The sequence below is a fragment of the Anomaloglossus baeobatrachus genome, chromosome 8, assembly GCF_048569485.1.
Source record: "Anomaloglossus baeobatrachus isolate aAnoBae1 chromosome 8, aAnoBae1.hap1, whole genome shotgun sequence".
Taxonomy (NCBI): Eukaryota; Metazoa; Chordata; class Amphibia; order Anura; family Aromobatidae; genus Anomaloglossus; species Anomaloglossus baeobatrachus.
The window spans coordinates 67,203,634-67,217,556 of record NC_134360.1 but is presented as its reverse complement, the minus strand read 5'-3'; the positions used below and the strand labels follow the sequence as shown (position 1 = coordinate 67,217,556).

Sequence of the window (13,923 nt, the reverse complement as noted above, 5' to 3'; positions counted from 1 at the left end):
TGTGAGTGTGCGGTGAAATTCTCTAACTACACCATGTGCAGACTTATTAGGCAAGTTGTATTTTAGAGGATTTTTTTATTATTGATCAACAACTATGTTCTCAATCAACCCAAAAGACTCATAAATATCAAAGCTTAAAGGGAACCTGTCATCAGAAATTTAGCTATAAACCTAAAAGTTTCCCCCTCTACAGCTCCTGGGCTGCATTCTAGCAAGGTTCCTGTGCTTTTTGTAGCCCCTTTTAAACCAAATTAAATACTTTATAAACTTGTACCTTTTGTTATGTAAATTTTGTAAATCGTCCATGGGGGCGGGCTCTCTGCTGACCGTTGCTGTTCCTCCAGCACATTGACGCCGCCCCCCAACGCTGAATTTCATATCTCAGAAGCCGCCCCTGGGCGCCCGTGGTCCCGTGCATGCACTGTGCGACTGTAGTGGGACTGTGCACTGTGTGCACGTGTGACCGCTGGTGACGTTTTGCGCAGGCACGAGGTTATGGGCGGTGCTGTAAGTGTCATCAGCAAGTGCCGCCCATAACCTCGTGACCGTACTTTCCCCTCTTCCTCCAGCGTTCTGCGCAAGCGCTTGCTGGCCAGATGACCCGACGTCACCTCTTTCCCATCTTGCCCTGCTGCAGGGTAAGATGGGAAGGAGGTGACGTCAGGTAATTTGGCCGGCAAGCGCTTGCGCAGAACGCTGGAGGCAGTGGGGGAAAGCGCGTCCACGAGATTATGGGCGGGCAATTGCGATGCAATCACAGCGCCGCCCATACTCTCGTGCTTGTGACACACGTCACCAGCGATCCTGGCGTGGGCGGCACCTCGGGCGCAGAGGGCGGCGTCCTGATGGATGAAATGGAGCGTGGGGGGACGGCGTCAATGTGCTGGAGGAACAGCAACGGTCAGCAGAGAGCCCGCCCCCATGGACGATTTACAAAATTTACATAGCAAAAGTACAAGTTTATAAAGTATTTAATTTGGTTTAAAAGGGGCCACAAAAAGTATAGAAACCTGCTAGAATGCAGCCCAGGAGCTGCAGAGGGGGAGACTTTTAGGTTTATAGCTAAATTTCTGATGACAGGTTCCCTTTAATATTTTTGGAAGTTGGAGTGGGTTTTTTTAGATTTGGCTATCTTAGGAGGATATCTGTTTGTGCAGGTAACTATTAATGTGCAGAATTATTAGGCAACTTAACCCTTTAGTGACGGAGCTAATTTTCACCTTAATGACCAGACCAAATTTTGCAATTCTGACCAGTGTCACTTCATGAGGTTATAACTCTGGAACGCTTCAACGGATCCCGGTGATTCTGAGATTGTTTTTTCGTCACATATTGGACTTCATGTTAGTACCAAATTTAGGACAATATTTTTTGTGTTTATTTATGAAAAAAATTGAATATTGGCAAAAATTTTGAAAATTTAGCAATTTTCAACTTTTGAATTTTTATACCGTTAAACCAGAGATTTCTGTGACACAAAATAGTTAATAAATAACATTTCCCACATGTCTACTTTACATCAGCACAATTTTGGAAACAAAATTTTTTTTTGTTAGGAAGTTAGAGGGGTTCAAAGTTTATCAGCAATTTCTCATTTTTACATCAAAATTTACAAAACCAGTTTTTTAGGGACCACATCACATTTGAAGTGACTTTGAGAGGCCTAGATGACAGAAAATACCCAAAAGTGACACCATTCTAAAAACTGCACCCCCCAAAGTACTCAAAAGCACATTCAAGAAGTTTATTAACCCTTCAGGTGCTTCACATGAACAAAAGCAATGTGGAATGAAAAAAAGCAAAAATTAAATTTTACCTAAAAATGTTGCTCTAACCCAAATTTATTCACTTTTAGAAGAAATAACACAACAAAATGGACCCCAAAACTTGTTCCCCACTTTCTTATGAACACGCCAATACCCCACATGTGGTCAGAAACCTCTGTTTGGACAAATGGGAGGGCTCGGAACAGAAGGAGCAATATTTGAATTTTGGAAAGCAAATTTGGCTGAAATAGATTGCGGGCACCATGTTGCATTTACAGGTCCGCTAAGGTACCTAAACAGAAGAAATCCCTCACAAGTGACACCATTTTGGAAACTAGACCCCTCAAGGCTTCTATCTAGGGGTATATGGAGCATTTTGGATCCACAGGTACTTCACAGATTTTGTTAACGTTACGTTGTCATATTGAAAATTTTAATAATTTTCTCAAAAATGTTGCTTTAGCATCAATTTTCTCACTTTTTCAAGAGGTAATTCCAAAAATTTGACCTCAAGGTTTGTTAACCACTTTTTTATGAGCGCGGTGATACCTCACATGTGGTCTGAAACCTTTGTTTGGACAAATGGGAGGGCTTGGAATGAAAGGAGCAATGTTTGAATTTTGGAAAGGAAATTTGGCTGAAAAAGATTGCGGGCACCATGTCACATTTGGAGGACCCCTAAGGTACCTAAACAGCAGAAACCCTGCACAAGTGACCCCATTTTGGAAACTAGGCCCCTCAAGGAATTTATCTAGATGTTTGGTGAGTACCCTGAACCCTCAGGTGCTTCACAGAATTTTATAACGTTGAGCCATGAAAAAAAATAAATAAAATTTTACCACAAAATTGTTATTTCAACCAGGTAGCTTTTTTTTTTACAAGAGTAAAAGGAAAAAATTCAGCATAACATTTATTGTGCAATTTCTCCTGAGTTTGGCGATACCTTATATGTGGTGGAAATCAACTGTTTGGGCGCATGGCAGGGCTCGGAAGGGAAGGAGTGCCATTTGACTGCAAAATTGGCTGGAATCAATAGCGGACGCCAGGTTGCATTTGGAGAGCCCCTGAGGTGCCTAAACAGTGGCGGTCCCCCACAAGTGACTTCATTCTGGAAACAAGACACCTCAAGGCTTTTATCTAGGTGTATAGTGAGCAGTTTGAATCCACGAGTACTTCACAGAATTTGATAAGCTTAGGTTGCCATATTGAAAATTTTCATTTTTTTCACAAAACTGTTGCTTTAGCATCAAACTTCTCACTTTTTCAAGAGACAACTACAAACCGTGGACCCCACAGGTTGTTATCCAATGTCTTATGAGCACAGGGATACCCCACATGTGGCCAAAAACCTCTGTTTGGATAAATGGGAGGGCTTGGAATGGAAGGAGCACCATTTGAATTCTGGAAAAGTTGAAATAAATTGCGCGCACCATGTCACATTAGCAGGGCCCCTTGGGTACCTATACAGCAGAAACCCCCCACAAGTGACTCCATTTTGGAAACTGGATTTTATTCAGGAGTATAGTAAGCATTTTGAATCCACAGGTACTTCACAAAAATGTTGCTGTAGCAACAAATGTCTCACTTTTAGGCTATGTGGCCATGATCCAGCGACACGGCGTCTAGTACACAGTGTCAGCCTCCTGCAGAGATGTGAGTGTTGTCCACGGGAGAACGCAGCTGCCCATGCCCACGATTTGGGTTCAGGCCGCTGTGGAGCTCTATGCTACCTGCAGAGAACACTCATCTCCGCAGCATAAATTGACATGCTGAGGCTCGGGAAGCTGCGCCACAGGTCGGTTTATGCTGCGGAGAAAAGAAGCACATTGGGCATGGGATTTCTAAAAATCCTTCCACTGTGCTTCTACTGCACAACGCAGCGTTATGGACACAGGGAAAACACTCTGCGCCCAAAACGCTGCAAACCCTGATTGTGGGCACACAGCGTAAAATGCTACAATGGATGAATGGATAGATGTCAAACATATATAACGTCCCACCCCCTGCATATTCTAAGCTGGCGCCCTTTAGTGCCTTTCATGTGGCACTAAAGGGTGCCTAGCCTTGTATTTAGCCCCCCAAAAAATTAATAATTAAAATAAACGACGTGGGGTCCCCCCTATTTTTGATAGCCAGCTAGGGTAAAGCAGACAGCTGTAGCCTGCAAACCACAGCTGACAGCTTCACCTTGGCTGGTGATCAATTTGGAGGGCTCCCCAGGCGTTTTTTTAAAAAAAAAAAAAACGTGGGGTCCCCCCCAAATTAGATCACCAGCCAAGGTGAAGCGGACAGCTGGGGTCTGGTATTCTCAGGGTGGGAAGAGCCATGGTTATTGGACTCTTCCCAGCCTAAAAATAGCAGGCCGCAGCCGCCCCAGAAGTGGCGCATCCATTAGATGCGCCAATCCTGGCGCTTCGCCCCAGCTCATCCCGCGCCCTGGTGCGTTGGCTAACGGGGTAATATATGGGGTTGATACCAGCTGTAATGTCACCTGGCATCAAGCCCTGGGGTTAGTGATGTCACGGCATCTGAACAGATACCCGACATCACTAACCCAGTCAGTAATAGAAAAAAAAAAGACAAAAAAAAAATTTATTTGAAAAAACTCTCCCCGAAACATTCCTCTTTTACCAATTTATTGAAAATAAAGAAATTCCGATCGCTGTAATCCATTTTGGAGGTCCCACGCCGACTCTGGATCTTCTAGAATATGGGGGGCACGTTCAGGGAACGTATCCCCCATTTTCTGGAAGAGCAAGCTCTCCATGAGCAGTGTGGGTGCAGTAATCTGAGAATACTGCACTCACACTGCCCCGGTCCAACCTAGGGCAGAGTGACCTGCAGTAACCTCATTCCAGAATATGAGGGGCACGCTCACAGAACGTACCCCCCATTTTCTGGAACAGCAGTCTCTCCATGTGAGGAATGTGACTGCAGATTACCGAACTCACCCTCCCCCGGTCCACAGTGGAGTAGCCTGTGCAGTTGCGACGTCAGCAGGATCCCTGCTTGCAGGGATCCAGCTGACAGCCGCTGTCTGCGCATGCGCCGCCAGCATTGAAGAAGGAGGCGGCGTGATCGCGGGACGGAGCGGCAGACAGGTAACGTATAACCGGGGGCTTGGGGGGGGGTGACGGGGGGTGACCTAGTGGGACCTGGGGACACCTTTCTGCCGCATGTGACGTGTCACATGCGGCAGAAAGAGCAGAATGAATGCGGCCGCGCGCTGTGCGCCGCCATCTTCCGGAGGGGGGAGGGGGGTGGTGGCTCTGGAGAACCGGAGGGGGCTTCGGTGACCAGAGGGCTCCGGTGGACCGGAGGAGGGGTCAGGGGGAGGACATTTCCCTCCGATCTGAAATGTTTGATCATTTCAGATCGGAGGGAAATGACTGCAGAGCCGGCGCCGGCGGCAGTTTTCTGTGCGCTTCGGCGCCATTTTGGATGTCCGGTGGGGGTAGGGGTGGGGGTGGGGGGACTCTCCGGTACCGGGGGCTTTGGGGGCACAAGGGGGTTAGATTTCTTTCTCATCTGACATGTTTGATCATGTCAGATGAAAAAGAAATCAGTTTTACCGGCCATTTCTTTTTTTTCATGTGTTCGTCGGTATACAGTGTATACCGCCGATCACATGATCGGGGTCCAAAAAAAACACCCCGATTCATAATCTGGGGGGTCTCAGCTACCCCCGGTAGCTGAAACCCCCGAGATTTTCGGTCGCTGGGGGGCGCTACAGGGTTTTTTCGGGCCGCCGCTTTAAAGCGGCGGAACAGAATAAGTACCCTGTTTTGCCGCCGCTTTAAGTCGTACGGCCGTCGTTATGAGGTTAATAAAAACCAAATATATTCCCATCTCACTTGTTTATTTTCACCAGGTAAACCAATATAACTGCACAAAATTTAGAAATAAACATTTCTGACATGCAAAAACAAGACCCCAAAAAAATAGTGACCAATATAGCCACCTTTCTTTATGATGACACTCAACAGCCTACCATCCATAGATTCTGTCAGTTGCTTGATCTGTTTACGATCAACATTGCGTGCAGCAGCCACCACAGCCTCCAGACACTGTTCCGAGAGGTGTACTGTTTTCCCTCCCTGTAGATCTCACATTTTATGAGGGACGGTTCAGATCAGGTGAACAAGGGGGCCATGTCATTATTTTTTCATCTTTTAGACCGTTACTGGCCAGCCACGCTGTGGAGTAGTTGGATGCATGTGATGGAGCATTGTCCTGCATGAAAATCATGTTTTTCTTGAACGATAACTTTTTCCTGTACCACTGCTTGAAGAAGTTGTCTTCCAGAAACTGACAGTAGGTCTGGGAGTTGAGCTTCACTCCATCCTCAACCCGAAAAGGTCCCACAAGTTCATCTTTGATGATACCAGCCCATACCAGTACCCCACCTCCACCTTGCTGGCGTCAGAGTCGGAGTGGAGCTCTCTGCCCTTTACCGATCCAGCCTCTGGCCCATCAAGAGTCACTCTCATTTCATGAGTAAATAAAACCTTTGAAAAATCATTCTTAAGATATTTCTTGGCCCAGTCTTGACATTATATCTTAAGTTTCTTGTTCAAAGGTGGTTGTTTTTCAGCCTTCCTTACATTGGCCATGTCCCTGAGTATGGCACACCTTGTGCTTTTTGATACTCCAGTAACGTTGCAGCTCTGAAATATGGCCAAATTGGTGGCAAATGGCATCTTGGCAGCTTCACGCTTGATTTTCCTCAATTCATGGGCAGTTATTTTGCTCCTTTTTTGCCCAACACGCTTCTTGCGACCCTGTTGGCTATTTGCCATGAAACACTTGATTGTTCGGTGATCACGCTTCAAAAGTTTGGCAATTTCAAGACTGCTGCATCCCTCTGCAAGACATCTCACAATTTTGGACTTTTTAGAGCCCATCAAATCTCTCTTCTGACCCATTTTGCCAAAGGAAAGGAAGTTGCCTAATAATTAAGCACACCTTATATAGGGTGTTGATGTCATTACATCACACCCCTCCTCATTACAGAGATGCACATCACCTGATTTACTTAATTGGTAGTTGGATCTCAACTCTATACAGCTTGTAGTAGGACAACACGTATAAAAATTATCATGTGATCAAAATACTCATTTGCCTAATAATTCTGCACACAGTGTAAAATGTAAACCTGACCTGAATGTCATATTGAGAGTTGCCCCTATATAAATGAGCAAAATGAACAATGATAAACATAATTCACATTTAATAAAATTGATCATCCATTTAGAAAATTGTGAATGAGTCTTGATAAACAAAGCAATATTGAGATACCGCCGATCCCTTAGTGTAAATGGACTTTACTAATATTGTTGATAAAGATGAGAGCTGCCTTGATCTCAAGCTGCACTACATGCACTACATTCTAGAATACTGTATATAAGAGCCCAGGCCGCTGTGTGGAAAATAAAAATAGCTTTTATTATACTCACCTGCAGGGCAGTCGGGTCTGATGGGCGTTGTTGGTCTCAATCCGGAGCCTCCTCTCTTCCTTCTAGCGCTGTCCTACTTGCTTCGTGTGGATGACATGTCCTACATCATCCACACAGAGGCCTCCATTGTGCTCCTGCGCATGCGCAACTCTCTCTGTCCTGCTGAAGGCAGAGCAAAGTACTGTAATGCGCCGGCACGGGGAAAGGTCAAAGACCGCCTATGCATATGCAGTACAATACTTTGCTCTGCCCTCAGCAGGGCAGAGAAGTGCGCATATGCAGGAGCGCAATGGAAACCTCTGTGTCGATAACCTCGGACGCGTCATGCACATGAAGCAAAGAAGGAGGATGTTGATGAAAGGAACGGAGGAGGTGTCAGGCTGAGACCAGAGACGTCCATTGGACCCGACCGTGAGAATAATAAAAGCTGTTTTTTACTTCATACAAACCCGGCCTGGGCTCTTATATACAGTATTCTAGAATGTTGTATATAAGAGCCCACTGGTGGTGGACGCAGCTTATAGGGGAGAAACCTGGTGACAGATTCCCTTTAAAATAGTGTATGCTTGCTATGATAGCGGCACAGCATGTATTGCAAGTTCAGTTTAGCGGTGCTACATCTGTATATTTTTTATTTTAAACACATCTAAAGAATTTTTTCTGCTGCAAATCACCTTTAAATATTTTTTTTTATTATTAATACAGGAAAGACATAACTCCAGTCATCCAACTGATCATGTCCCTCCCTCGCCAGCTAAGGGATGAAAGGTAAGTGGCATACAGTTTATCAGAAATGAATGACAAGATCAAAACAGCATGAAAGTCAATATTTGCATTTCTTTGTTATTGTTCCAATGCATTTTAAATGGCAAAAAAATTGAGGAAACAGTCATACACAGAAAAGTATCCCCCCCCACAGTCTTGCATTTGGAGCTCCTATGCGGAAATATGAGTGACACATGTCCCGTCTGTGTGGCGCCCCTGAGGCTCCAGTCGCCACAGAGTACTGCACCAGGCCACAGAGTACTGCACCTCATTGAAGGTGCGGTATTTGCCTCAGGTAAGGGGGGGTTAATCACCGGTGTTCCACATTCACACTTTACATAAAGCTTAGGAGCCTTCTCACTAGGGAGCTGGACTAGGGTAGGCAGGGGGTTGGCCAACACAAAGCTTGGGACTGTCCCGGTCACTAGGATGGCCTTCTGGGGGGCAGATTCTATTTTGGGGAAGAAATAGGAGCAAACTCGCACAATCACGAGTCAGTCTACCTGGAACATCAGTTCTGGGACACGACACCACCTCTTTCTTCTTTTCACGGGGCCTGCCGCTTGGAGCGGAGCGCTCTGCCCAGGTTTCTCACGGCTGGAAGGGCAACTCTGAAAAAGGACTTTCTTCTTTCAAACACCGGTGACTTCTTCTAACTTATCCAGGGTCGACGGGGCCCATCACAGCGGGTGACCAGTACTACCCGGGCTAGCGGCACAAAGAGTGAGTAAAGACACCTGGAACCGCAGCAACTAACTTAGACTGTTATTACCGGCGCCGCCGTCCCCGCGCCTTGGCGCCAAAGGCCATAGCCTTCACTACTCTCCTCATCATCCTCCCCGGGGCCCACTCCACCTCTGGGGAGCGATACCATCTTCGGCTGCTATTACCATCCGCCCCGGAGGACAGCGACAGCAGCGGCGGCTGATCTCTGGCCGCGTACCACAGGTGGCGTCACGACAATTATCCTACTACTACCCCCATCATCCTACCTACTTATTGGTGTACACCTTGGGGCACGAAGCCGGGCAGGCAACCGCGACATCCCAGACCCCCACACCGGCCCGGCGATGAGTAACTCAGGTATGAGACCCCGTGCCTGACTCCCCGCTGCCCCCTGGGTGCTACATCTGCATAGAAGATGTAGATAGAAAAAAGCAGGAGCTGTTTAATTTTAGGCTTTCCGTTCCAATGAGGGAGTGAATGGTACCAGAGAAATGCATAATAAGGGGTGAAAACAACTAGAACAGGTAACTCTTATCTCTTATTGGACACTTTTATCTCTTCACTTTCAGTTCGAATAGAATGGCAATATGCATGCCCAAACAGGTATGAATTCACTCTTTATGGAACTGCTGGAAAACGTTGAGTGTAGCGCTCTGCAGCCCAGTGGGGAATGAATGCCGCATCAGTTGAGCTTGAGAACTTCTCAACCATCGTAGCGGGGATAAAAGTGCCCCAAAATGCCAATCAGTGCCAGTGGTGAGGTCACCAATTAGTAAGATATTACCTATTTGTGTGCATAAAACTTGCACATTGTGGTCACACTTACATCAGGGAAAGCAATCTGACCTGATCTTGGTCATCAACCCATGACAACCCAAGCAACCTCCATACCACATCTTCCTGTATTTCTAGCCAGGCAAACACATAAAAGTTAAGTAGTAAATTTACATACTTTTAGTGCAAGAGGATGGAAGACAAAATATTCACAAATCCAACACCCTACAGTATCTGCGAGAAAATGTCACCATCTACTGGCTGCACCATGCAGATGTGAACTGAAGAACAGAGTGTGTGTTCCTTGGGGGTAGAGTTTGGAGACCAGGTCAGGTGGCACAGTTGTCTAATATAAAATCCTGAGGTGCTCAGGAGGGGGCCAAGTTTTAAAGAGGAAGCAGATGAGCAGTGGAGAGGGCACGCAGTAGAAGCACTGGAGAGTGATCCAAACCCAGAGAGAACCAGATCCGGTGAACCAGACTTCATGGTCAAGCACCAAGACCTGACACCATGAATCAGAATTCATGGTCAAGCACCGAAGACCTGACACAATGAATCATAGTTCGTGGTCAAGCACCGAAGACCAGATGCCAATTACCAGATCCAGAAGATAGGAGTGCCGAGTGAGCTGGCCCGTTGCGTCCTGTTCAGACGTACAGTATTGGTTGAGGAAAGTTAGTAACGAGAATTGGATTTATGTATTGGCAAATTGTATTGTAGCTCCATTAGCACTATGTGCTGATTTACCGTCATTTATTGTTATAGTTACCTATTCAGTTAAGGGGGAGTAGGGATCAGTTGGGGTGACATTGATGCTGATGTGAGTCACCACTGAGATGTCTCTACTGTGCCGTTGCATTCCTTGAACGTTTTTTACAGTAGGACAGCAGAATATGCTATGGAGATGACCGCAGATCCTTGCTCAAACATTTGCACTTCACTACACCCTTCCGAGCGTGCTTGCGCAGCACTGTGGTGTGCAGTAACAAAGTGGTCATAAAAACATATAACTGTGATGTAAGTATTGCACTTATACTTAAATTCTGTACTGCATAATGGAGGTGGTCCTAGCTTGCTGGAGACATGCAGTTACAGCAGCCCAGGATGATTCCTTAGCGGTGCTGCATGGGCTCTGCCTGTGAGTGTATTTAACTGGGATTGGTGGAGGAGTATTACAGTGACTACTACTCCACCAATCAGAGCAGAGCTCAAATTTAGTTAACTTCTTCCCTTCAGCTTAATGCTGACACCACCTCGTCTCCCTACCACAACCTCCTATTCTGTAGTTGGTGGTCTAGTCAAAGTCAAAGACGAGGATGGGGGAAAAAAAATAAAAAAAGAAAAGAAAAAAAAAAAAGGAATTTGCCGCCACCTCCTGCAATTTGCCGCCTTAGGCACATGACTGGGTGTTTTGCTGAACTGATCACTTTTTAAGTTAGTAGATGGTTTCCATCTGTTCAATGCATATTAGATGATTGCTGTGTGTTGTTGTACAGATATATTGATTGAGTAATATCTGTTATTCATTTGTGTCTATTTTATGTGTACTTGTTTTATTGCACTAGTGACTTTGAGCAGCTTCCAGAAGATGTTGCTGTGTCCGCCCATATTGCAGATATCGAAGAGAGAAGTGGTTTCTCAGTATACTATGTAAGAAAAATTTATATCAGGGTATTATTCCCTGTTTTTAGTAGAAGATAAATTCTATTACCTGCATATAAAAACTTGGGAACTTTTAAATGATAGCTCATAGATCATAGAAAGGCTGTCCTGTCAATGAGACTTTTACAATGTAGCTTGGACTGAATAAAATAATAAAAGTAATAACCCTAACAATCTCCTGCGGCTCCCTTTCTGATTTTTACCCTGTCTCCCTCGACTCTTCTTGCGGATCTAACTTTGACACAGCAGAGAGGTCCAGAATTGTTCACTCAGTTATAAAAGAGACAAAAATGGGTTGTTGTTGTGACCAGTATTTGACTGAGTGGGTTTCTGGTGTGCAGACTGGATCAGGAAGTGAAAATCAGCAGGGAACAGGTAAACCTCAGGACAGAAGCTGCATTTGTTAGGTGTTTTTTTCCATGTTTTATTGTTTTAACCATTTAAAATACTTAGCATTCCCTGAACAACCCCTTTAAGGTAGATATAAACAACATCTGTCAATGGATCCAATTATTTTAGTGGAATACACACACAGTTTATTGGCCTATGGTAAGCACCAGACACTCCCTTACCATCTAAAGCAGCAAACGTTGGATTATTCATTTTTATTGTTTCCACAATAGGAGTCTAAGGAATTGTTCACACTTTGTATTTTTCTGGCTATTAAAAACATTATTTTCAAGAGGAAGACTCTCCAAGAATTGCTCTGTGTCTAGAGATTTTTTTTTGCATTTCTGGTCAGTTTCTAAAGCTTTTTTTCTGCTTTTTATAGCGTTTTTTTCATCTTTTTACTGCAGTTTTTCTTACGTATTTCCTTTTTAAATTCATTGAACAGTGAATAAAATGCGTGTTTTTTTTAAAAAATTGTTTAAAAGAACTGAAGTCGTCAGTAGTTGATACCTTTTAATGGCTAACTGAAAAGATGGTAATAATAGCAAGCTTTCCAGACTACTCAGGTCTCTTCTTCAGGCACAATATAAGGTGAAAACACTTACAAAATGTTTAAAAAGATGCCTTGATGTCTTCGGGACATCTTTTTTTTAGTCATCCCATTAATTTCTATTGCAAAGTATGGATCATCTTCCTAGTGAGAATACATGAAAAATGATACTTTTAACTTCTTGGTGGTTTTGAAAGGCTGCACATAAACAAGTCATTTTTTTCCATAAAGTTGAATCAGAAGAGTCTTCTCAGCATCTTGAGAGCACTTATTTTTAACTTTTTTTTGGAGCTAATTATTAGGAGTGAACCACAGTGTGAATAAAACCTTATTTGTTCTCTAAGGTTTTTGAATTTTTTTTTGAGCAGGTCTGCTTTAAAAAAGCATCTAAAAAAAATCACTCAATGGCTTGATAAACTCGATCTTTTTCAGGTAGATTCCAGGCAGAATACACCCAAAAAAGCCCATAAAATTGACATAAAGCACAGCATTGTCAGAACAACATTGCTGTGCACGTTCCGTCTCATGTCACTTCTTTTAAAAGCTTAGGGGTACTTTGCACGTTGCGACATCGCTACTGTGATGTCGTCGGGGTCAAATCCAAAGTGACGCACATCCGGTGCCAGTAACGACGTCGCAACGTGTAAAGCCTAGATGCACCAATAAACGATCGCAAAAGCGTCCAAAATCGGTGATCTGTGTAGTGTCGGTCATTTTCATAATTTAGCTGCAGCGACAGGTACGATGTTGTTCCTCGTTCCTGCGGCAGCACACATCGCTGTGTATGAAGCCGCAGGAGCGAGGAACATCTCCTTACCTGCGTCCATCGGCAATGAGGAAGGAAGGAGGTGGGCGGGATGTTTACGTCCCGCTCATCTCCGCCCCTCCGTTGCTATTGGCCTGCCGTGTGACGTCGCTGTGACACCGCACGACCTGCCCCCTTAGGAAGGAGGCGGGTCTCCGGCCAGAGCGACGTCACAGGGCAGGTAAGTGCATGTGAAGCTGCCATAGCGATAATGTTCGCTACAGCAGCTATCACAAGATATCGCATGTGTGACGGGGGCGGGGACTATCGTGCTCGGCATCGCTACAATCTGCTAGCGATGTCGCAGTGTGCAAAGTACCCCTTAGAGTTCATGTGGATTTTGACTAAGCCACTGGTTTTTCCCAGGAGAAGCTGACAGTCATTTCCTGCTTTGTTGTTGCTCTGCCATTGTTCATGCGGTGGCTCCACTGCCGGTGGCTTTCATCCTATACTGTTAAAGGGAACCTGTCAGGTAATTTATGTGTTCTAACCTAGTAGCAGTGTGATGTGTGGCCACCTTTCTACCCATCCCTGTGTTGTAATATTCTGTAATGTGCATGTATAAAAATATGTTTTATTACTTATGTGTACCCTATGTAAATGAGCAGGGGCTCTAGCCCCATGGGCGTCGCATCGCCCCGTGGGCGTTTGCATGCTTTCCGTGGTATCACGCCCCTGTGTGTGTGATACCATGGATTTACTTGAGCGACGTCCTGTCGCTCCTTGAGATCCCACGCGTTCGCACTTACTTCCCGCAGCCTTGTTATCCGGGTGGTTACTTTTCTTCTTCAAACGCGCAATGCGCATGAACGGAACCGCAGGAGTCTTCTGAGCCCCTGCTCATTTACATAGGGTACACATAAAAATTAAAACATATTTTTATACATTCATATTACACAATATTACAACACAGGGATGGGTAGGAAGGGGTTACTAGGCTACACATCACACTGCTACTAGGTTAGGACACATATGGGACCTGACAAGTTCCCTTTAAGTATACAGAGAGGTTGGTTTCTGAGCAGACGC

At 45.0% G+C, this 13,923-nt stretch overlaps 2 protein-coding genes across 2 annotated transcripts in view; one reads left to right on the top strand and one right to left on the bottom strand.

Moving 5' to 3' along the window:
• Positions 1-13,923, top strand: part of NCF4 (neutrophil cytosolic factor 4) — a 66,630-nt gene that overhangs the window by 1,976 nt on the left and 50,731 nt on the right. Inside the window, exons 2-3 of the mRNA XM_075321761.1 lie at positions 7,928-7,990; positions 11,053-11,137. Coding sequence (XP_075177876.1) covers positions 7,959-7,990; positions 11,053-11,137 — 117 coding nt within the window. The 5' untranslated portion in view covers positions 7,928-7,958. The remainder of the gene's footprint in view (positions 1-7,927; positions 7,991-11,052; positions 11,138-13,923) is intronic.
• The window catches only part of PVALB (parvalbumin), a 219,154-nt gene that overhangs the window by 175,816 nt on the left and 29,415 nt on the right, over positions 1-13,923 (bottom strand). The gene's annotated exons all lie outside the window — the stretch shown is intronic.